Here is a 25,822-nt window from a genome sequence, read left to right on the forward strand (position 1 = left end):
CCACACAGCTCCGTACCACGGGGTCCATCTCCCAGGAGCAAACTGCTCCAGCACGGGTCCCCCACGGGCGGCAGCTCCCCCCAGACCCCTGCTCCTGCGTGGGCTCCTCTCCACGGGCTGCAGCTCCGGCCCGGGGCCTGCTCCTGCGGGGGCTCTCCATGGGCCGCAGCCTCCTCCAGGCCACATCCACCTGCTCCACCGGGGGCTCCTCCACCCATGGGCTGCAGCGTGGAGATCTGCTCCATGTGGGACCCATGGGCTGCAGGGGGACAGCCTGCTCCACCAGGGGCCTCTCCACAGCCTGCAGGGGAACTGCTGCTGCCTGCCTGGAGCACCTCCTGCCCTCCTGCTGCACTCACCTTGGGGGCTGCAGGGCTGCTTCTCTCACGTTCTCACTCCTCTCTCCCAGCTGATGTTGTGCAGCTTCCGTACCTCTGCTCTCCCAGAGGCCCACCCAGCGTCGCTCCCTGGCTCAGCTCTGGCCAGCCGTGGGTCCCTTTTGGAGCTGTTTGGAGCTGGCTCTGATCTAACATGTTCAAATACAGTGTGTGAGAGTGCAAAAGCAAGTCCGCAGGTTTGCAAGATCTATCGGTGCCCCAGACCACAAAATGGACCTAGGAACTCAATCTAGTATGTCTATAAGATCCATCTGCCCCAGGTCTGAGATACATGCTTTGGTCTTGCTTTGTATTTGTAGGTCATTGTAGTTCATTAGATATAAACAAGTGCCTAGAAAGAATGAGGTAGACCACCTCTTGGCTGTGTGTCTTCTTGCCATGGGCTGTGAAGGAAAACCAGCAAGACTAGCTCAGGCAGAGATGCCTGACTTTTTAATCCTTAAATTGGGAAGCTTAATGGCTTTCCTACTCAAGCCACTAGTTGGCAAATATAGGAAATGCATTCCCAAGTTCCTTCTCTGCCTTGAGACTTCCTACAGGGTTCCCACAGACATGGCATTTATTTTCTTATTCCTATAGTGAGTCAAAGTAATCAGCCATTTTCTCTTCAGCTTTATTTATTTATTTATTTTTGAGAGGATAGTGGGGTCAAATAAGAAACAAAACCAAACAAACAAACAAGAAAAGATTCAACTATAGAAATTTTTATTCTTTTAATAGTAACGAGATGTTAAAAGGAGTCTTTGGTCACTTCTTATACTTTCTTGCAGATTGTTCACAGGACCCTTGCAGCGATGCTGGGTTCTTTGGCAGCTTTAGCTGCATTAGCTGCTGTTGGGGAGGTAAGTTATCAAACTGTAAGTGCTTACTTCCTTACTTCAATTATGTCTATGATATCAAAAAATCCAGGGGTTGCCGTGTTGTGAGTGGACACAGGAGACAGCAGCCTTTTTAAATAGAACAAGATGCTAGGGCAGATATTAGGATGGGAAGTCACCGTGGGGAAAGCAGGAGAGCCTATGACATAGACAGAAGAGGAGTAAAAGTCAGTTGATGCATTTAGTTATGATTTGCAGGAAGCTGAGTACAGCTGTTTTTAGCATAATTCAGATTTATTTTAGCACTGTTATTTTCAGTAATGTTAGGTTACCAATCAAACCTAAATGGAAAATACACTGCCTTATGCTGCCCTAAATGTTTACACCTCATGCTTATACTTTCCAATCCTTTTGTTCTCCCCCTGTTGCCCCCACTTACTCTTAGTTGATATTTAGTGAAAAGTCTGATTGATTTTTTTTTTTCATTTTTTTTTTTCTTATAACTAGTCACCACATCATTGCTATGTTCTTTTAAATTCCCTCCAATGTGTTCACAGGTGAAGCTGTATGCTTTTGTTATCTTATGAAAAGGAAAAATGGGGTGTAGCATATAATCCTGTTATAATTTATTTCTTCAAAGCTACATAAGGAACAAATAGATAAACCAAGAGCTTAATGTAGGCTTTTGATAATGACCCACTTAGGATGCCTGCAGTACTTTAAATTAATAGTGGTAGTAATAACAATAATAATAATGAAGTAATAATAATAAAAAAAAGAGTCATTTTTGTATGCCTTGTAGGAACACTTATTAATTTCTGTCTGAGATTATTTAAATGGCTCATCAGTTAAGTGGAGTTTATGCTTCATAGCTAATCACAAGTTAGGTGTTCCGCGGTATTTACTGGTAATTGTATTTTTTGATTGCAGAGGCCAAGTATGGTCAAAGTGGTAGAGTGGATTGATTATGAGACACTGGCGCTACTGTTTGGAATGGTAATTAAATGGTATCTCTTGCTCTAAATGTGTTGAGATAATCACATTTAATATCTAGATGTTACTTTTTAAAATGTTTTGTTAATTGCACTTTACTGGGACATGTTCTGATGAAAATTTGGCCCTGAGATATTTATCAAAAAGGATGATGAACATACCTTTGAAGGAGCCTTTGAAAATACTGATTATTTTTTTTTTTTTAAATCTGTAGAATCATACTGATAACACACAAAACCCATCATTGAGGTCTATAAATTGGAAAACCTGTTTAAGTGTCAAGTTTTATCGCTCTCATTTATCTTGTTAATTTTGTTTACTCAGAAACTTCCTCAAACACACTCTACTGGCTTTCTTTGCCTTAGTGTCATGTTTGGAGCCAAAAAGAGAAAACCAGAAATAGAGGAGAAATATATGATTAGATTATAAGAATATACTATATTATCACTTTGCCCAGAGCTATTTATGATAAAAAGTGTTGTCCAACTGTGATTAAATGCTGATATAAAATACACAGTTTACGCACGCAAATTTACCATTTTCTGTTTCCATTCTGAGTTTTTTTTCTTATTTATTTATTTATTTATTTATTTATTTATTTATTTATTTATTTTAATTTACTGACAATGCTCTGGGCCCGCCTGCCCTCCCCACAAAAAAAGAAAGCAAAAAAAAAATAAATCTATTGGGAGCAAAGATGGAAGTACAGGCAACAGCCCAGAAATGTGGGAAAGTGCAGGTAGTTCTTGGAGCTGATATTTTCTGTAATCTGTAGAGCATTATTGCAGAAAGCACACAGTTATTGGCTTCTCTTGATTAATGATGCAAGGGAGACACATTGACTCTTTAATGTATAATGCCTACTTAGTCGTTAAAAATAAAATTCAACCAGACTAATTTAGAGACTGCTAATGCTGAGAACTAAATTTCACCATATGATATCTGAGATAGCCAACAGCTGTAATAGTTATCCTGATATGAAAATGATCAGATTCTCAAAACAGTGGCAGATACAAAGGGCTTTTGTTAGGGCCACAAACTATATTACATTGGTTTTGTGTAATTCAGTTGCAAGCTATTCTTTTTTTTTTTTTTTTTCTTCTTTTGGTAGATGGTTTTGGTGGCCATATTTTCAGAAACTGGATTCTTTGATTACTGTGCAGTAAAGGTAGGCTTGTTTCGGTACTCTTAATTATTACTAGTTTAATCAAGTTAATATATAATAAGATCATCAAAGAATTCAATAGAACTTTCTTTGGGCAGTGTATATTTATCACACTACAAATGACAGTGGTCAACTTGTAGTTTTGCAAGAAAATCTTTTAGGGATCAAAGCAGGTCTTTAAGGCAATTCTCTTTCTGCAGGAGAAAGACAAAAGCCCCCAGTAGGATACACAAGCATGTGGACAATATAAAGTTGAATTATCCCGCTAACTTGCCCAGGACTGCAGTTCCTCTGTAGCTGAAATCTGTACTTATGTCTGGCAGTAGGAGAGAGGAAATATGGGAACAATCATTAGCTTTACAGTCACACATGTCCACATTACAGTCACAAATGGCCACAGCCCTTTGCACAGTAGCAGAACCAAAGATTACATGAAAAGGGTAATTCTGATGGATTGGCTGTAAAGCAAGTATTACCCATAGTGAGGGACTCTTGTTGCAAAGCTTAATTTTCCTGAGAACTGTGGAAAGAAATAAAACAAAAGCAATAAAGAGGACTGCTTTGAGCACAGAACACCCAAGCAAAATGCATGTGGAAAAAAACCCTGTCTAGATAGATGTCCAGACTGTAGCCCTGGTGGTGCTGCTGTGAGAATGAGGAAGGTGTCGCAGCTTGTGAAGGTGATAGGAGGGCTGAACTGTGTTAGTCCACCCTGTCGTGCAGGCAGAAGGTGCGGGCTCAGTCCTGCTCCTGCTGTGGACCCCCTCCATGCCTGGCAGTGGACTATGAGGTCTCTTCATACTTGTATGATGGAGATGTTTGCCAGCTTCCAATATGTGTTTTGTTGCTAAATTAATGCATATTGGAGAGGGTAGTGATGGACGTGCATGGAGTAGTAAATGCTCTGAGCTCACTGTTGCTTCATCTTTTGTGAAGTAGTTTATCTGTCATGTTTTGAAAGCTCAGCTGGAATGGTGTAGTCCCTTAATTTTGTTGTTGTTTGTTTGTTTTTTATTAGGCTTATCGATTCTCTAGAGGAAAGGTGTGGGCCATGATTACGCTTCTGTGCCTTATTGCCGCAATTCTATCTGCATTTTTGGACAACGTTACCACTATGCTGCTCTTTACTCCAGTAACCATAAGGTACTTTATTGTTATGGTTTTGGACTTAGTCTTTTATAGCCAGCAATCAGTAGTAGGCATGTGTGTATAAATGCTTATTTGGACTTTTTTGATCATCTAAATGGAAATTAAAACTTCAAATACTCCTATTGTATTAGGGTAAAGAGCTGATGTTTTCAAAGGGATCACTTGTTGTTTTCCTTTTGTGTTGTTTGGTGAACATATATATCTGAAGCCTGATTAGCTGCCTTGGGAGTTAACCACCCTGGTTTGTCTCCATATCTGAACTGCAATAGGATATTGCACCAAATGCTCCCTAGCAGATTACTTTTTTTCCTGTAAGCAGGGAGATTTTTTCTTTTTTTTAATTAATGCTGTCTTGTCCTTTGCGGGCTATATACAATTTTGTTTAGTAATTTTTGTGTTGCATAAGTGTTATCCCTTCTAATACTTGTTACAAGGCTTCCAGATTTCAAGTAAGAATCTTCTTTTGAGATATGAGACTCTGAATTTTCTTCCTGATGCTGATCATGACATCGGTACAGTCACAGGTCAATTCTGTGATTGGAGATGAAATATATGTATTTTTTTTAAATAAAACAGTGACTTTAATTACTTCAGATTTATGTAAATTAATAACACATGAATTGCAACCTCTATGAATGTGTGACTAGAAAGCACTGTTTAACCTGAATTTAACCTGTCTAGTTAATCCAGTTTAGTTTATGAAAGATCTACTGTGGTTTTAAAATAATCCTGAGTGATGTAATGCTTGCAGCCATTCATAGAATAATAGAATGGCTTGGGTTGGAAGGGATCTTTAAGGTCCTTTAAGATCACCCATTTCCAACCCCCCTGCCATGGGCAGGAATGTCACCCACTAGATCAGGTTGCCCAGGGCCCCATCCAGCTTGGCCTTGAACACCTCCCACAGCTTCTCTGGGCAACCTTCTGGGCAACCTTCTGGTGCATCATCACCATCACAGTAAACATTCCTTATTTCTCTAAATCTTCCCTCTTTTAGTTTAAGGCTATTATCCCTTGTCCCATCTCTATCTGTCCATGTAAAAAGACACTCTCCATTATTATTTTTTTTTTTAAACTTCCTTTATGTATTGAAAAGCTACAACAAGGTCTCCCCAGAATATACTCTTCTTCAGGCTGAGCATCCTTGGCTCTCTCAGCCTTTTTTCATAGGACAGGTGCTCCAGCCCTCTGATCAATTTTGTGGTCTTTGGACTTGCTCTAGTATGTCCACGTCCTTCTTGTGCTGGGGACCCTGGATGCAGGGCTCCAGGTGGGGCCTCACAAGGGCAGAGAAGAGGAGGGCAATCACCTCCCTCACCCTGCTGGCCACTCCTCTGTTGATGCAGCCCAGGATGCAGTTGGCCTTCTGGGCTGCAAATGCGCACTGTGGGCTCATGTCGAGCTTTTCATCCATGTGGTTATGACATCATTTAAAAAGTATTAAAACACATCATTAAAGTACACAAAATTCTATTAAGATATGCTGCCATTTTAAAAGGTAGTGTAAAGCAGTAAAAACCAATTTTGCAAGTGGCATTTATTCGAGATTGGGAAACAGCTGGTGAGTGAAAGCTCCATTTGTCTTCTGTCTGATTATATTTTAAAGAGATCACTTTGCCTTACTCCAGTCAATAATTGCACCTCTAACAGTAAGCAACATTGGAATTACTAAACACCAAGTTTTCTTTAGCTGTGTTGCAGAATATTTTGTATTAACTATAATTGGGAATGTATTGAAACACAGATGTCAGTGCATCATGAACTACAGTTCACAGGCAGAGTTACTGTAGCATTTATTCCTTTTTATACCAACTGAGCTTGTAACACTGAAGAAGGGCAAATTCAGTGTGCAGGAAACATTTGTATTTGAATTACTATTGAAGTGAAAATAAAATTTGCTCTAATCGAAACAAATAATAACCTATTTCTAAAAACATCATGCTGGGGGTCATTTTTTGTTTTTATCTTACTGTCATTGTCTTCAGCCTTTGTCTAAAGCTTCGCTACATCACACTGCGCTGCATTGCCATGGAGATAGAGCTTGCAGAAAATGCTACCGATTCTGTGAATATAAGGATTTAGACCGCCATTAATAAGGCGTAAAACATGATATTTTTTTCTCTCTGCATTTTGAAGTAAGCCAATAAAAAATTAATAACTACCCATTCTTAGCTATAGTTTATTGTCAAAAGGCTTTGTTATTGAGAACTGGAAAAGGCTAATGGTTGTTCACACAGGGAATTATATAACTAGGGTAAGTGTACTGAGAAAGTTCAGTCCCACAGTACAGCTAACACACTGTAATTGTTCTATACTTTGGGCTTGGACTTTCTTGGAGTACATCTGCTGTTCATTTCTCAAGCTACCATGAGGCATATTAAAACAAATCAACACCAAACCCAGCCAAACACTAATGAAATGTTAAGTTTATTTAGAAATTCTGGAAACGATGGAGTGACGAAGTTCAAAGTATGATTGTAGTATGGTGCCACAACTAGTACAGTTGGGCCAGCTGTACTACAGAGTACACTTTTAACTGCATAATTTTATACTATTTGGGAAATAGTGCATTTTTGTACAGTTACTTTGTTCTGGACTTTTTATGTACTGATATATGTATAAGCTAACAGTGCTTTATCCAATTTTTAAATTGATACTCTTGCTGACAGAGTAAGTGTATCAAGGTAAGCTTTTGTGCAACACATGCTTTTCTCTTTGAAATATAAGCTTTAATAATATAGACTTAGGTTGAACCGTAAAGCTCAACTTCCTTCAGGGAAATGACTGACAGCACTACAATGAATGAAATCCTGAGGATGAAGGCTCACTGCCCAGGCTTTCCCATATCCTGTATTAGGTAGAGGGGGCAATAATTTAAGCATGCCCCCTTGAGAAACAGAGAGGCTTTTCCCTCTGGGCTTTTACCCCAGCTGTCAATGCTGTGCTCAGGAGTGGGTACCTGGGACGTGGGCTCCTGAATCATCCTGGTGCCGCTCCTTGCTTATTATTAAACTTTAGGGAAGGGGGAGAACCAGGAGCAGAAAGAACTGGGTAAACCTCTGCTGAAAATTGAGTTCTCTGATAGATGCATTATTCATGGCTGATAGGTGGCCTGTCCTCTGCTTCTGCTCCCCACACGACAGTCAATAATTAAGGCCGAGTACAGAGCTTGTGGTTGCCCAGAATAATTTTCCATATATCAGTGTCACCTGGGAACCATGGCTTAAAAAGGTATATAACACATAGAATGGGGTTTTAAATTTGAAACTTTCTGTGCAGTTCAACTTTTGGAATAATTGATTACTTCTAATGAAATTCTGTTTAAAACACATCAGTTTCATTTACCATTAACTATTGCATTGTAAATGTAAAATATCTACATTTTTTGCATTGATATTGCTATAATTACCAAAGTATATATAAAATGAAAATTTCAACCATACACACACACACAGCTATTATGATTCACATCCTGAAATTTTTCAGTTGAAGAACTTTGTTTTGTAATTTTTAAAGATTTTAAGATTTAAGGGAATATAATCATAGGGTAAGAGGCTAATTCAATTTTCTTTATATTGCAGGCTCTGTGAAGTACTTAATCTTGATCCCAGGCACGTCCTGATTGCAGAAGTAATTTTCACAAATATTGGGGGGGCTGCCACAGCTGTTGGGGATCCTCCAAACGTGATTATTGTTTCCAAGCAGGAGCTGAGGAAGGAGGTATGTACTGCAAGCTACTCTGCCACTAAAATTAAGTGCTGACGCTGATTTATGCTGTGTTGAACCTTTTCTTCCCCCAGACAGCCATATGAGCAGTACACTATCTGCTTGTTCTGCCACGCTATTTCTTTCTTAGTAGGGTGATCAGACACAACAGAGTGATCTTCTGAGGAAAAAAACTGTGATGAAGAGCAGACTTTTTAATATGGGCTGAGAATACTGGTTTCCTTTTCTTTATTTTGGGGGTTTTCCTTGTCAATGACAAAGTGAAGAAGGAATCAAAACAATGGAGGGCTGTAGAAGCAGAAAGTTGAATAAAATAAGAAACGGACGTGAAAAGGGGTATGAAAATCCAAACTTTAAATATATGGAGACCATTCTATGCCTTCTTGTGACTTTTAAACAAGAAACTGTCTGAACACACCTGTGCATGCTGCAAGAGACTGCATAGCCCCTGTGGACCTGTCACATGTGACCCAGCTGGAGGTGGTGGCTTTGTCCTCTAGCTGCAGCCCTTTGGGATGTGGGTGAGAGGGGAGCAGGGGCTCCTGCCATGCAGCACGGGCCCCAGCTGGCTCCCACCTCCTGCCAACCTTTGGTATCCCCAGGCTACATTGATGGAATTTAACTTCCTGCACTTGGCTCTTCTATTTATGGATAAAACTGTTTCAGTTTGGCGGGTGAGTGGTGCCAAAGGGAAGGCTATGGTGGCAAGTGCTGGATGGGACAGAAGCACTCCAACCCCCTGCCAGAAGGACTGTCCTGGTCCCACCATCTCCTCCCTCCCACACGACCCTCTCCACCCTGTAAGGACACCAACCATGTGCTTTCTATTTTTTCCAGGTTTCATAAACCCCAAATTACTTTGTGACACTGGTGCCATAGATGAATTTAAAGGAATTTAGCGTAACATATGGACTAGCGTGAAAATATCTGTGCAAGTGGGATGAGGGATTTTTTGTATAAACATTTTTTTTTTTTTTTTTTTTTAAATTTAGAGTTAATTACATTTCTGTTATACTAAAAGAAAGATCTCTTCTAATTAACTGCATACACTCAAATTAATTAAGTACTGTCCAGGTTGGAAAATGTCTTTGAAAGTTAATAGTGTTTAATGAATTAAATGTTTACTTTCAAAATATTTGAAATGTGCTGCAATTAGTTTGGTTGACTTTGGAGACTGTGATATTCCTGGCTGAGGATTTGATTGCTAAATTTTACATTTTAAAATATAAAATCTATGCAATTATTTCAACCTCCTTTTCTAAAGGAGAATAATTAGCACCTGCCACACAGGTCATTTTTCTAAATACTCAGAAACTCATAGTCTCTGCAAAACCTTTTGCAGGGGCTATAAACACAGCAAGCAATTAAGCAATCACACTGAAAGGAAACAATTTTATATTTTTCTTGAATGAGATATTGGTAATTTTAGGAGGACTCAGATGTATACATACTCTGGAAGATGTGACACTGTAGCAAATTCTGTATTTTAAACAACCAGAAAAACTTTGCAAACATTTTCACTCTGGAGCTTTTTCGTATCTTTGTTGGATCACAGAAGTAAGGATGTAAGAAAATAGATTAGATTCAGCACAGGACTATGTGACTTGTACTTCTTCTTTCCTACATTCTCATCTGTTATATCTCCATATGTATATATATATATATATATATATATATATATATATATGGGAGGGTCAAAGACCCATCCTGGGCTCTGAGGTGGCATGGCTTTTGACCTCACTATTTATATCCTCAGTGCATAGGTTTCAGCCCCTCTGGAGGGGATCTGACTAGGAGAGTGATAGCAGGAGAAGCTGGATAAAGCCAAAAGAGAGGGCATGGAGGGACCTGGACCATCTGGACCCCTGCAGTCTATGCTGTTGAACTAATATCTAGATTCCTAATTTTGTCCATCCACTCTAGCAAGCTCTCTTTTATTCAAAGATGAAATGTAGACATTGTTTCTGATGCTAGTTCTAGTAGCTGCTGAGAGGATAGTTTATAGGATCAAACCCAAGTCTGCCACTGAAATGTGTGGAATGCCAGCTACATTTGTACTAAGTGATTTTTTAATTTTATTTTATTTTTTTGGTGTTTCAGAGGTAGAAATTTTTGAATACAATTGCTTATTTTAGTTTCATTTTGGAAACAGCACTTCATGCAATATTGTTTGAAGTGTTTATTCCTATGTTTTCTAAAGAAAATAGCTATTTTTTTTCCTTCTTTTTCATGTCCTCAGACATGGTTTTGCCATTCTATAAAAAATTTTCTCCATGATAATTTCATTGAAATTCCTATTTTCATCCTCTTACACTTTTTTTCCAGTGTTATTTTTGCACTAGTAATACTTGGACAACTGCCCCTGTAAGAGGCTGATGGTTTTTTGCACTGTGAAGAGGATTGTTTTTTCTATTTTAGAAGGTGTGATAAGAATGAGGATTTTACCAGTCTTCCTGGAGTTTTACTCTTGTACTTTTACCTCTAAAAGCAGCCGAGTGAGACATTATACAAGTTCACACTTTCTTAGGAAACCTTGATTTGTTAAATAAATACAAAATGAAGTGCAGCCCTGTTCCATTGGATCCTGTTGTTGTGTTAAAGTATTAGAAATGCTTTACTATTTGTTTACTGTAGTGTTGAAGAGATTTTTTTTTACCTAGGTTCTAGGGAAAACTCATGTCATATTAAAAATATTTTATGAGAAATATATTTGCATAAATAAGCACTGTGTTAAACCTTACTCATTAAAATGTAAGGATAAGTCTGTTTATTTGTACTGAGACATGAATGAATACCTAAAGGTATTTTTTTTTTTTTTGGCTGTTTTGTTTTTTAATAGCAGCAGTTAATTTATAATGCTAGCATTTCCCCTTCCATCGTGCCTGGAATTAGTGGAACATTTGCATAATTGGAGATAGAGATTTGTTGTACTCTCACTTCTTCATAAGATGAAGCTGGAAGAAGTTTCACAAAATAGCATTTATATTGTGATATTAGGAAAAGAAAATGATGAAAATAAAGAGATTTTATTAAGAGCAAGTGAGAAACTCATTCAGTGAATACAAAACTTTAAACATTTTTATTACCTTCAGAATACTGCTGCTTTGTGGCCATAGTTAGCAAAATTATATTTTTATCTTAAAGAGATGTTTGCTTTGGAATTTGGGAACTCTGTTTTATATACACAATCCAGCACAAACTGTTTCAAACCAGCCATTGCTTTCAGAAAGGCTGAGTGTTAAGTCCTCTATTTGGAAATTTCCCAAGTATCTGCAATCACGCCTTTGATACCTGAAGTTGTTTGGGCCCTAAGCTTAGGCTGTGATTACAGGATCTTTGGACAAGGGATGGTGAATAGGTCTCCAGGGCAAAATGGTGTGAGAATAGTGTATATTAGTGTATTGAGATTTATCTAGAAGAGGTAATGATAAGAGTGAAGACAGTTTTAGCTTGTGTTGGATTATATCCTCTTGAGGGTCCCTGTTTATTTACAGTGTATGGTATGTGATAAATCTTGTACTGTTTATCTGATGTTTGCTGAGGATTTGGGATATTCAGCAACCCATTCAGAGTTATTCTTGCCATTTGACAGGAATTCCCCAGAAAATGAACAGCCATCGGGATCTCCTGTCCTGCTGTTGTGGTTTAGCCTGGCCAGCAGCTAAGCACCACACAGCCGTTCGCTCACCCTCCCCACTCCTCCCAGTGGGAACGGGGAGAGAATCGGGGAAAAAAATGAAAGCTTGTGGGTTGAGATAAAGACAGTTTATTAGGAAAGAAAGGAACATAATCATAATAACGTGTACAAACAAGTGATGCACAATGCAATTGCTCACCACCTACTGACCAATGTCCATCCCAGCCCGAGCAGTGGTCCCCCAACCCTGGCCAGCCCCCCTATATAAATTGCTCAGCATGACGCCAGATGGTATGGAATACCCCTTTGGCCAGTTTGGGTCAGCTATCCTGGGTCTGTCCCCTCCCAGCTCCTGCTGCACCCCCAGCCTGCCCTCTGGCAGGACAGAACAAGAAGCTGAAAAGTCCTTGGCTTAGTGTAAGCACTGTGCTGCAACAGTTAAAACATCAGCATGGTATCAACATTATTCTCATCCTAAATCCCAAACACAGCACCATACCGGCTACTAGGAGGAAAATTAACTATTCTAGCTGAAACCAGGACACCTGCGTTTCAGAGGCTTTCAGTTTTCATGCTGAAATTTAGCATGATGCTATATTAATTGGTTTTATTTTATGATAAATTTTGGTGCCAAAAATGTATGAATAGAAGTAGATAATTCTGACCAACAGAAGAGAGAAAATCCTATATGTAAATCTATGAAGGTATTTCAAGCACCGGCAGACTGTGAAATGGATTCCCATAGCTTGTAGGCTATTTTTGTTGAGCTTGTTGTAGACAAGCTTGGTAAAACTTTTAATCAGTTTGTAAATCTTCTGTTTGTTCTGTCAATGTTTCATTGATTCCTTTCCTCAAGAAAAATGAAACCCTAGGTAAGGTATATGAAATAAAATGTATGGTTTTATAGCTGATTTTAGATTTTTTTCCCTATCTCTGCATGTAGTAATCATGAAAGAATACAGTGCAAGGCAAAAAAGGGTTCTCATCAATGTCTCAGATAAGCATTATCTTTATGTAGCTGTTAGACCATCAGTGATTTGTCTCTCAGCAACATCATGAGCAGTTCCTCCTGACACAACATACATCTCAGTCACTCGGCTCGAAGGGACGTTTAAGCCAGTGTAGAAATAATAAATTACTCTTGCTCTTCTTCATTTGATTAGCTTTAAAAAAATAATTGAAGGGCACTCTGACTAGAAGCACAGCATTTGGTGATCCCTGAATTCATGCACCTAGCTATAATTTTTGCTTTCTCTTTTCTTTAAAATGGCTGCTTTCTTCTGGAAAAGTCTGAAATACTAGAATTTAATTTCACACCTCCAAAAGCAGTCAACCCCCCACCCCCATAAACAAACAATCAAAACAGGTCAGGATGATGGAAAGCTAGCATTTCAGGAAAACAGTATGACACCTCCTCCTAATACGAAATTGAAATATGCGACTTCATGTTTAAAACCATAAACTAAAGAAAGATGCCCACTCTGTTTCAGCTTTGAGTCTGTAGGCAAGGGAACCTTTAGGCTGTTGTCTTGGTAAAACAAAATCTTTAGATTTTCATTGTCGTCTGGGGAACAGGAGAAATTTAACACAATCAGCATAGCCTCGAGTAGGGGACATTTGAGGCACGTATTGTATTTATCTGATGGATTGAAATCCCCTGGAAGAAAAGTATTTCTTGCCTTTTGTGCATGTCAATTTTATTTCAGTCTATTGTGCAGGAAAAAGAAAATCTTTATGAAAAAGACATTTTGTTGTATGCAGCAGACATGTGGAACGCTTTAATGTGTTTTTATAAATGCTGAATCCTGTCCCCAGCAGTGCAGACAACTCAGGAGGTATAAAAGGCACACAGAGTATGAATACAGGCTCTGTGTAGATGTTGCATGCCCTTACTAGAGGGTGGGCAAGGGAGCAGGAGTGACTGGGGAATTGTCTGTGCCACCATCTTGCGATCCTCTGCTGTGACATTGGTATCTGTGATGTGACCTAAACCCTTTGTAACAGAGCAGCAGGAAGCCTGAGGATCTCTGTCATGATCGTTCCTCTGCTAAATTAACAAATCAGTATGTTGCCCTATTGTCAGAGCTTGGTTTTGCCAACCTCATTCCTCCTTATCCTATCCCCTTCCCTCTTTTCTATTTCCTTCTCAGAAAATAGAAATGGTCTCTGAAAGTTCTCCACAAGTTGCCATTTGACTACTAGTTACCTGATAATGTCTGATGGGAAATCTGTCTGCTCCTACCCTGAGAGCATATTCTGTGTGCTGGAGAGAGAGGCATGTGCTAAGCACCCAGCCCAGAGCATCAGGATGGGCTGGGTGAACTCTTTTGTACCACCAGCCCTTCTGATACAAGGAGTAAAGGGGTTGCACATGGTAGTCCTCAGCTTCCCCGTACTGGCAACAAGTTATCCAAGGTGCTACTGATCATCAGGTACCATTTTCACATGCTGGCTGCTGTGGACTGTTGTAAGGAGGAAACAAGAAGGAAAGCTGGGAGCAAGAGAAGAGAGGAGAATTGAATCCAGCCTTGCACTATCATGAGCAATATCATTGTGCAAGCTCTTTCCTGAAATAAACACGCTCCATGTCAGAAAATGATTTGTTTCAGCTGAATTGGAAAGCTGTTCTGCAGTCGCAGCAGAGAAGCACATTTTGTTCTTCCCCAAGGATCTCAGATATAAGAAAGATCAATGGGGTGATATTATGAAGTTTAACAAAATTCTGAATCTCAACCCAGCTGCTCTTTGAAAAGTTTGAGTAAGCTCCCACATAGGATGCTAAAAATCAGGTAGATTTTTTTTTTCTCTTATGATGATGTCTGCAAATCACCCTTAAGACTGTGTTAGCTCTTGTGTTGTGACACTGTGTTAAACCTGATTTTTAAGAGTATTGTGAGCTCTGTCTCATTTTGATTCCTTTAATCTCTCAGTCAGTCCTGAGACCTCTTTATTAACCTCATTGTTTTAGTTTGTCTTCCAGATTGACGTGAATTTCTTTTTCATAGAGAAATTAATTTTGTGGGTTTCAAGGAGCACATTTCTTTTGCTGTATTTTTTGTTTGAGAAGCTTCTGCATTGCAGTACTTCAATAACAAAGCACAATTGTTTTGCTTTAAAATTGGTGTTTGGTGTTCAAAACTTCCAGGCAGGCGACTTTGTAAATCTTAGCAGTTGTTTGCCATGAACCGTTTAAGTTCCATTAACATATGGTGGGGCCATCACCAGCTTAAACTCCAGTTTCCTGGGATTCTTCAGGTTCCTATTTTTCTTTATCTCCTACAGTAGCAATTAGCTTTATGCCTGAGTATCTCTGCAGAGAATACTCCACCTGGTAGCTGGCACCCTCCTTTGTTATCTGAACACGTTGTCAGCCTAAGAAAGCTTTGTGGCCACTATGGTTATTGACACTAGGTCAGATGCAAAAGTAATTTTCCTGGTTCTGGTAATTGTGGGTGGGGTATATTCTGCTAACGCTTTATCACTTTATTGTTCCTCAACCAGCTGGTTCCCAGTCATTTTGTTAGTCACAGAATAACATTTTTTTTTTTTTTTGGTCAGATTTAGGCATTACTGTTTTGTCTGGTGTAGCTGCAGTGTTTTTACAGCTTAACTCCTTTCAAGTTCCTAACTCTCAAATCATTTTAGAGACCACCTAAAATGGAATGCTTATTTTCCATACTTCCAGGACTCTTAAATGGTACATTGTCAATATCTGAGCAATTTCTGAACCAAGATCAGTTCACTTTGGTTTTCAGGATTCTCAATGTCCAGACAAAATTTTCTGACTTTTCATTTTGACCATAATCTTAGAGACAACCTGTATAAAAAATAGATTCACTTGTCATGGCAAATGTCTGTAATTAAGGAAATAAATGTGGGGGATATGGGCTTTATATACTTTGGGAACAGGTCTTACAAATATTAATCCTTTGTAGATTTTTTTTTCTTCTTTCATTGCTATTTGTAAATTTCCTAATCTATGCTGATTTCATCCTTCATAGAAATATGCCTTGTAGTCTGAAATCTTGACTTGATGCCTGGAGGCCAAACTTCTTGAGCATTAATACAAGTTTGGTAGTAAAGAGCATCTTGCAGAGGTGTCAGACGTTTGACTGGCTGAACTCATATGTAGGCAAACTGAATGAAGGTGTATTATTTTCTGTTGTGGTATCATGTTTTTCTGTCTGATTCTTAAAAAAAATATCTTCATGAAGAATCATCTTTCTTTTGTCATAAAAAATACGGAACCAGCTGATTTATAATGAGAAGACAGTGAATGGACAGGCATGCAGTTTTACGTTTTAGTGTCTGTAGTGGCACAGAATCTACTACTAAATAGTAACTAAGGATAAATTTGAGCTTATGTAGCAGAATCCTTTATTTTTAGTAGGACTAAATTCTAAACCCAGGTCTGCATATTTACTTGATTGTGCTTGTCTGCAAACTATGGATTTATTTTTTTTTTCTAAAAGAGCACTAATCTTTATTTGGCTATGAAAGTTCTTACTCACTTTAATCAGTTTCTTGTGCTATTTTTTTTTTTTTATAATAATAATAATTATTATTTATTATGTTCTCTGATGTAATGGGGAAACATTTATCCCCTTTTTTTAAACTGGAGCCATTTCAGCTGGAACATTTCCATGTAAATTGGTTGAGTAGGAGACAATACACAAGAACCCATATTTCAGGTAGTAAGTCCTCAGTAGTCTTAAGACACAGGAGGTAATGCTGCATGGGAAGCTGTTTTTAATTTGTATTGGCATTACAGAAGGGCCTATAGGTAGCACACAAATATTTGGTGCAAGACAAGTCACTCACTGTTGTACAGACGTTGTGTGACACAGGGAGATCCCATGACTTTCTAGAGACTCTGGGAAGTCGGTGGAAGCTCTGAAGATTCAGTTTGGACAATCTGAGTTACCCATGGCTTTGACTGTGCTCCCAAGTGTCAAGGAGCTGCTCTACAGGGATCTCCATTTCAGGCAACATCTGCAATGTGGATATGGGACAGTTCCTTGCTACCTGAGTGCTTGGACATGATCCCCCCTTGAAGCTTCGTGTGTAACTTGTTTTGGACAGGTTGGTCCTGACTAGTTCAGAAAATCCCAGCCGAAAGGCTAACCTTGATCCACTACAGCTTGTATAATACAGAATTATGGAGTAATTCAGTTGAAAGGGGTCCAGAAAGCTATCTAATCCAATGTCCTACTCAAAGCACAGCTAACTTCATAGTATTAGGGAAAATTGTCACTATCAATTTTTATTGTTTAAAGCAGCAGCTTTTTAACATATTATACTTTATACTTTAAGAACTTCTTAATTAAAGGGGTTCATTATGCAAAATATAAAGAAATATATGTGTTTATTAAGCACGCAGAAAAATAATCAGTTGTTGAGGTATATTTTTATTGTAGAAGAACATTACTGACTTTAAATGAAATCCTGGCTCTGATAGGATTATTGTAAAATCCATGTTGTCTTCGGTTTAAAACAAAGTTGGTCATTAAAAATACCTATTTCTGTGATTCAGTATGATTTAAAATGAAGTTAAAGTGACGAAAGTATTTTTTTTTTTCTTTTAAAATCTGTTTTAGGAACACTGAATGCATTTTAGAATAACTCCTAACAGTATTTTTGAGTTCTCTGAACTAAATTGTAATGTTGCTTGTCTCCTTGAAACAGATGAAATACAGCGTATACTGTACTTGGAACTGAATTTTTTGCTTTCTATTTATTATTGATCCCTAAAGTACATATAGTTGAATACTTTTCCCTGTAGGTATTATAGGAAAATAACTGATTTTTTAATTTAGGTTTTCATTTTTATTTCCAGGGATTGGATTTTGCAGCCTTCACAGGACATATGTTTGTTGGTATCTGCCTTGTTGTTCTGGTCTCCTTTCCTTTTCTCAGACTTCTTTACTGGAACAAAAAACTTTACAATAAGGAGCCAAGTGAAATTGTTGGTAAGTGTGAGCACGAAAACATTTTAATAAACACTACTTTAATAGGAACATGTGTGAAGCAGGGACTGATCAGTGCCTACTACAATGTTGTCCTCGGAGGAAAGTGCCCATTCACCTTCAGTCTCTGAATATTAAGTTTTAAGATCTGGTTTTTAATTGTGATATTTTCTGACTTCTAGAAGTAGATATTTTTCTTGATGCTAAGCTTGAGGTATTGGCATGAATAATTAAATACCTTTCAAAATTTATGGGGATAACTTGCATCATTTATAGCCAAAGGCTTGAATACCGGAGTGTTCTGTATCACAATAGTTACCATCTGCTCAAGGTGCTCAGTTCACAGCTTTGTTTTAGATATATGCCAGGTTTCCCTTATGAGAGTGCACTGATGTATTCCCTCACTGTTGGTTTCTCCCACTGGATTTTTTCAGCAATATTTTCCTGGTCTGCAGTCAGTGAAGAATGTTTCTTCAAGGCTAGAAGAATTTTTCCAGGTTTCCTCTGTGGCTTTTTCAAACTTAGCTTTCCCTGGTGTATAACTTCTGTAATTTAGTACGACTAACTGCATTTCTTTTTAGATTGTTTACTTCTGTAGTTTCTAGAAGTCTTGGTAATGCTGTTCCACTGGCCTTTACAATAGCTGTTGAGTACGTCAGTCCCTTTTTGTCTTTGTGCAAAAATGTCTTTCTGTTTGGTGGTTTTGAAGTTTTCGTCATTGTTCTCAGGCATCTGTTTGAGTGGTGAAACTTAATAATAACACCCAAATGTCTATATTTTTTTATGAGGTGAGAAATGATTCACAAAGTATAATTTCTTAATGAGCTTTGTATTACAAAGATAGCTGAGTATAAATGTTTCTTCTCCAGGAGTGAAGGTTTTTCATTTTTGTTTGCTGTAGACTTGGGATCCAGGCTACCATAGACCATGTGAATGAACTGTGAATGTCTGTTTAGCATGGTGAGGACAGATTTTGATATGGCTCATATAACTTGGCTCTGTTTATAACCCACGGAGGAAGATAAGCCCTTCTAAAGCATAATATAGCAGTCTACAATAGAACAGATATATCACATTCCAGAAAGTTTATGACTCTCCTTTGAGTTTAAAGGGAGTCCAAGGTGATTGAGTGGTAGAGACTTTCACAATAGGTGCTTAATTTAGGCAAGATGAGTACCTCTTGTAGTGACTTGCCTTGGCACAGGGAAAACTAGCTTTAGGAGTATTAAAAAGACAGAAACAACAGTCCTCTCTCCTCAGCAGACGTACCCTGTCTCTCAAATCTCATCTTTAAGAAAGTTCAAACAGAGACTTCGCCACCTGGGAAGCTGGCTTTTGTACTGATATTTGGTTTTGAGGGACTGAGAGGCAATGGGCACAAACTGAAGCACTTCAGTTCCAGCTGAATATGAGAGGGCACTTTACTGTGAGGGCGACAGAGCACTGGAACAGGTTTCCCAGAGAGATTGTGGAGTCTCCTTCTCTGGAGATATTCAAAACCTGCCTGGATGCCATCCTGCACAATGTGCTCTAGGTTATCCTGCTCGGCAGGGGGGTTGAACTAGATGATCTTCAGAGGTCCCTTCAACCTCAACTGCTCTGGGATTCTGTGACTGCAGTGCCCATTCAGCACAAGGTACTCTCAGCCTATCTGTTCACAGCTCTAGGGGCCAAAGTCCTGCTCAGTGTTAAGAATAAAAGAGTTTTGGGGGTGTTCTGCCTAACAGTTTTCTAAGAAAATTAAGGAGAATTTTTTTTTTTTTTTTTTTTTTTTTTTTTGCTTGGTATGAGGAACACATTTTCATTACTATGCTATTGAAAAACAGATGAGGCTTTCTGCACCCTTAGAAATTTTATCCTGAGAGCAAGAGAAATAAAGCAATGAGGTCAGCCTCTAAAATGCCTAAATATTTCTCTTATGACACCACAAAATAAGATTTTATTTTTCAGAAGTACCATTGAGAATCTTATTTTCTTAACTTCTCATACTGGAGAAGGTGCTGCAAGAGGTTTTCCTCACCTGGTAAATAAATCTATTGACCATGTAGTTCTGGGTCAAAGAAAGAAAATATTTTATTTGCTGGTAGACAAAATGATAAGACAATTCTGGCTCAGCTACATCAGTATACATTCAAAAAGCTCAATTTTAATCTTGGCAGCCAGGAATGCCTTTGGAGGAAATAGGTAACTCAATGAAAATTGAGGGTGCTAACTCCTCACTTAGCCACAGATATGCCTCAAATTTGTCCTCTTGAAATAATTACGGTTGAGTTTTGCCTTATGGGAAGACATCATTGCTGAAAATAATGCATAATCTGAACATGTAGGCAATTGGCTCATGTTTCTATTGATCTCTCTCTTCTGTACCAAAATGCTGAAGTGCAAGTTCCCACATGTTCTACACAGGACTCAAGAATGACAATCCTTTGTGGATGAGATCATCTCTGAGAGAGGAATTATCTTTTTGTTAAGGAGAAAAGGAAACCTTGCAACATTCCAGATAAAGCCATTTGTAATTATGCATCATTATAAAAAATGATTACTTTTCTTTGTTGCTTGGAAGTATATTATTAAAATCTTTGGCATTCAGCATTTTTTGTAACTTTCCAACTTTCTTATTTAAAGAGAATTAATTTATTTTTATTCATATCTTACTTTCTAATAAAAATCATAGCTTTGTGGACCCTTCTATGAATAACTAGAGCTATATACTTCAATTATCTTTAAAAAAGCCACCTTGCAAAGTGTCGAGAGATAAGTAATATCTGCAAAGGCAGAAAATTCATTTTACCAACTGTGAGCAATTTTACTCCTAACATAACAGCATTATTTTATGAACACACACTTTAGAAAATAGAATTATTTTTCTTTCACCTGTAAAATTTAAAACATGCTTTTTATTTATTGTTTTAGAAACCAAGTACACGTAATCACTGTTGGGTTACCTTGAATAGTACAATTTATTCACTTAGATAACATTTTTGTGAATGAAACGCTGTACAGAGGCTAGCATATTTCAGTTCATCTCCTGGTAATCATTGCTACTTGCAGCTCGGTATGTTCAGATATAGCAGCCTTATAATCAGTATACCATGTATCCTTTCTCATAATCAGCAGCTCCTCCATTGCTGCAAAGCTAATCAGTAGCCGTTCAATTAGAACAAGTGCTAAAGCAGTACTCCTTCTATTGAAATTTTTGGTGAAATTGGAAGAGAAAGCGACAAACACAGGCTCTATTAATAGGTAGCTGGAGCAATTTGGATTTGCAGAAGGAGCACAATGTGTTTCAAGGTGTTTTTAGAGGTCCTTGCATTTCAGATGGCAATGATTCTGTGATAACTTGAAATGGCTTGTTTGAAGCAGCTGCTTTAATCAGCTAAATTTCTGCCTTCCCTCATTCTGCCCCCGATTAGCAATTAAACAAGATATGTGACACTTTTATTATTCTCCTAAGATATATTTTTTTCCAGTCTGCCTTGTGCTTCAAAATTTTTCTGTTGTTTTGGGCTACACTGAGGAAGAATAAGCACTAATTTTAAGAACGAACAATGCTGTTATTCTGATAATACATTGGCAGACTTATTTCAATGCAGTGTGTTACCAGTGTCTTTAAGTTGTTCTCTTTGAACTGAGCTGTAGCACTTTTGCAGAAAGAGAAACACAGATTTCTTCCCTGGTAGTACCATTTACCTGCAGTGGCTTGAAGCGTAGTATATTACAACAGAAAAAAAAGAATCTGAAGAACTCAACCATGAAAGAGAGAAATTCTTTTTAAGAATGAAAGGATATCGTGAGGAATTTTTTGAGTGTGACTTTCAGCTGATAAACCTGCACCTTGTTCTGTGTTGTTGAAAAAGGTGCTACGACTGGGGTAGGCTGCTATGAAGTTTTAAAAGGTATACATAGTGTTTCCCAATAGAATAAATAAGGCAAAATAACAGTATATAAGTGGCAGACGAATTAACGTTGTTGTTCTTCCCCCTCTCCCTCACACTCCCAAAACATTTTCTTACTCAAAATCAAAGTTTTTACATCCCCTAACGGTTAACCTAGCCTTATGTAGTCCCTGGGAAGCATGAAAATACGCTGTTATGTCTCAGTTATGAGGCTGTGGACCTCAGTGCTTGGGAAGATCCTTTTCCCCAGGACAGTGGTTGACATGTAGTTTGGTGACAATTATTATCCTTGACATTTTTTGCTAAATAAGAACTTTCTCTTACTGTGATGACTGATTTGGCACCAGCTCCCAATTTCTTCTGTGTTGCTTGCTCCTGTTCTTGTTTTCCTTGTTGAAAGAGAGACCCACTGATGAAACAGGAGGGGTGATGATAGGAGAGGGGGGAGCATGTTTATTCTCTTTGTAGCTCACTGTCTGCAGCAGCTGGGAAAATAATGCTGTGGCAGTAGGATAGTATGCAAAACCTATAGCAGAAGGAATTTTCTAATTAATCACAGTCATGTGTAAAGTGCTTAATGTGTGAAAAAACATGAGACTGTTTCCCTCAATGTGAAATGTGGTAACCAGATGAGTGAGCAAATCTGTTTCTTCTTCCATGTGGAGCTTTGCAGCTGCTTTTATAAAGGAAGAACTTAGAAAGTTCTAAGGAAGGAAAGTTCCTAGGAAGGAAAACAAAACAAACAAACAAACAAACAAAAAACAGGCACAAAACTAGCAGAAAATAGGTAGAAACTTTAGAATGGAAAAAGAGTAAGGGAGGGATAACCAAGGGTTGTCAGATGTGCAACTGATAGGACTGTGCTGGCTGCATACCCAGGATGTCCAGATGCTGTTCCTGGATGTAGAGTAAGTGTTGCTTGCATCAGGCCCCATTTTGCATGAAACTGTCCAAAGGATGACACAGTTAGGAGTAAAGTCAGGACAGAAGAGAAGATGGAACTGAAAAACCTGTTTAGCACTTAGAAGTCTGCCGAATTTCTCCAGGTCCCATAGTAGCATAGGCATAATCAGCTGTAACTGTAGCTAACCACAGGGTAGAGCCCAGTGTTGTCATTATTTTGTTCATGTGAACCCTCTTGCCTGTTGAAGCTCTGAGGTGCTTGCCTCGGGGAACAAACCCCGGGACATGTGGTTGTGTTTTAACAGCTTTTGTGTTTTATGACATGAGATGTCCTTGCCTGCTGCTGGAAGAAGTCATGAAGTTTCCCTTCCTCTCTGTACCAGGCTCTCATGGTCTGTGACCCTAGGCTGGGCTTCCACGTAAACCCGTTTGGTCCTAGGTCTGTCAAGCATACTCAAGCTATAATTCTTTTGTGATGATCATTCAAACAGATTCGTAGTTTCTTTCTGGCCTTGAGACATAGTTTGTCAGTCAAAGTTTGTCAGTAGGCACCTAAAAGTGCTGATAACAGGAGATTTAAAAATGATTTAGTCACATCAGTTGTGTCAAATAAATGTGCGTTTAAATTTTGTATTTTGCTAGGTTTTGGGGCACTTGTAGGATCTCTACCCCTGTCATCACCCCAGTTCACTCTAGGGACCACTTCCAAAGATGATTGTTACAAGACCACAGGTTTGGCTCCCAGAATGCTACACAGTCCTCCAATGCTACCCTGGTTGCCTCTGCATCCTCTAGCACTGTTGTGCACCTTCAAGCCCAGGCCTGAAGTGTAGTGTACAACCATTTGGTTTAATGCTGGTGAAGAACTACTATGATGACTTGCAAGACAACCCCAATGCTATTTTTGGACACTTTCAAATGAAAAAAAAGCCTGCATATAATAATAATAATGTCCAGGATCACAGGGACACTGCAGGGACACAGGTTACAAGGTGTCATGAAGCATCATTGCAGCTTTGTGTGATGTTTTTCCTCAGGGGCAAAGAATGATCTTTAGCCCTATTTCAGTTGGTAAGGTATTTGTAGCCATTCCATGCTAGAATCACTGAGAGGTAAGTCATGTACTGAACTGGATTAAATACATCAGTAAACCTCTGTCCTGTGGTGTGTCTGTACCTATGTAGGTACTAACTGCCTACTGGTGTTTCAACATAGCTGTTGAAAGCAGTGGGCTGGTTTACTTGGAAGTTGGTTCAGGTGAGGAATTCAACAGTCAGATTATGCAGAGAATAATGTCCAAAGAAAATAATATTTTAAAATGCTTTCAAGCATTCAACTTCAACTCTAAGCTAGATCTAGCTAGCAGTTTTGCAACATACATTGCACTCTACTGTCCTTGCCCAAGATGCAAAATTTATCACAACATCTTGTGAATTTATTTTTCAAACAGTTATGATTAAAATTAGATTAGGAAATGTTTCTCACCCCTAGAACTGATTTTCCTGCTCAAAATCAAAGCACGGAAGAGAGAGATCAGCCTGTCTATGTGTACATCAGCATGTTCCCTTGAGCTTCAGAATAAAAATCAAGTGATTTGATATGAAGGATACATGAATACTCCAACCTTTGCCCTCTTTGACATTATAGGTAACATATTTTGAGCTTGCTCACACACTCTCTCTAATCCCAATGGATGGGAAGCATTTTTAAATCTTGAAGAACAGTGTGGAATAGGAAAACATTTTTTTCTTCTCTGCAATCCAGTTGTATATATTAACAATGAATAGTTAATAATTTAGCTTTCCTACTGTAGTGTATAGCATGCTAAGCTAAAAGATGTAACTTTCTTACAAATTATGTTGGAATCTAAGACCATATATTTCTTGTACATTTTACATCTTTTATTTTAAACAATGGTGAGACTTTCAGTTTCAAAGGAACTCGTCTTATGGTCCCTGTGGACCTGTCTACTCCTGTTTCAGCAATACAGTTCGATCCACGAGGGGTCATGGTTTTATGTTTTAAAATGTAACAAAAAATACTCTTTTATTATTTTCACCTTCAATAGCTCTTCTATAATCAGGAATAAAAATAATTGTAGTTATTACTTTACATGTATTCAAGATTTTCATATTTTTTTGAAAGACTTCGAAACATTTTATGTTTAAAATCCTTATATGTGTCTTTTGCATTCCTTTAGAGTTGATGGATTATTTCCCTTGGAAAGAGGAAAATGTTGATCTGTCTTTTCTTGTTTTTAAGTGATAAAAATGATATTCTAACGTTGCAGAATATGCGAAATATGACAATTGCATATTATTTGCCTAGTGCATTGGTAATGCAAACGTCAAAAGAAGGTTACTGTAATATTACTTTACCTGCCTTATTCAGAAAGGAAGTATAACACAGTGGTATTTTGAATCAATAGAGCAGCACTTCACAATTTTATTATATGCATTTTTCATTGAAGGATTCAGTACAGAAAAATCTCTGATGGGAGGTAAAAATGCAGGAAGCAATACCTTCCATTTCTTTTACAGCACTTGTCCCCCTAGATTTCTGTGTGCATACCACAACTGCGGAACAATAGTACAGATATACATTTGACAGGAAGGGCTTTCTTTAACAGTTTTTTTTTTTTTTTTGATACACAGTGACAAAGTTTTCACTTTGCTCTGATGGGGCTGAAGCTTCTAAAATCTTCCTGGTGTACAGCGCTACATATTAGGTTAATTTAGTACATGCCCTGTATCGTTTTGCTGCAAAGAGTTTTCACTGTGATGACTGTTCACAAAAATATCTTGACATTATAAAATTATTTTTGCCATTTTTATGTATCAAAGCTGAATGAGCTGAACTTATTAGTATCCATTTCTTACACTTAAACCAGCAGCAAAAAGATATACTACTTCTGAGGTGAGCTTATTTTGCTCTTCATTTTGCCCTTAGATGAAGCATTATCTTTTTTATCTTTTGGATTATGAGAGGTATCCTCTTGAGGCTGTATCTTTTCATGGTTCTTTTCCCTTAATAGGACTCGGGGAATACCATCTTTCAGTCTTTGCTTGCAGCACTTTCTTTTTTCCCTGGTATAGAAATGACCTCAGCAGTTGTTTGGTTTACTGCAAAATGTTTTATGATTGGAGTTTATCTGTCCACTTCTAAAAAAAG

At 38.3% G+C, this 25,822-nt stretch overlaps 1 protein-coding gene across 1 annotated transcript in view; it reads left to right on the forward strand.

The window, feature by feature from the left end:
* Window positions 1-25,822, forward strand: part of OCA2 (OCA2 melanosomal transmembrane protein) — a 206,399-nt gene that overhangs the window by 81,739 nt on the left and 98,838 nt on the right. The window contains exons 10-15 of the mRNA XM_035315178.1: window positions 1,169-1,240; window positions 2,147-2,212; window positions 3,321-3,377; window positions 4,393-4,517; window positions 8,105-8,243; window positions 17,723-17,855. Coding sequence (XP_035171069.1) covers window positions 1,169-1,240; window positions 2,147-2,212; window positions 3,321-3,377; window positions 4,393-4,517; window positions 8,105-8,243; window positions 17,723-17,855 — 592 coding nt within the window. The remainder of the gene's footprint in view (window positions 1-1,168; window positions 1,241-2,146; window positions 2,213-3,320; window positions 3,378-4,392; window positions 4,518-8,104; window positions 8,244-17,722; window positions 17,856-25,822) is intronic.

The sequence above is a fragment of the Oxyura jamaicensis genome, chromosome 1 (genome assembly GCF_011077185.1).
Source record: "Oxyura jamaicensis isolate SHBP4307 breed ruddy duck chromosome 1, BPBGC_Ojam_1.0, whole genome shotgun sequence".
NCBI lineage: Eukaryota > Metazoa > Chordata > Aves > Anseriformes > Anatidae > Oxyura > Oxyura jamaicensis.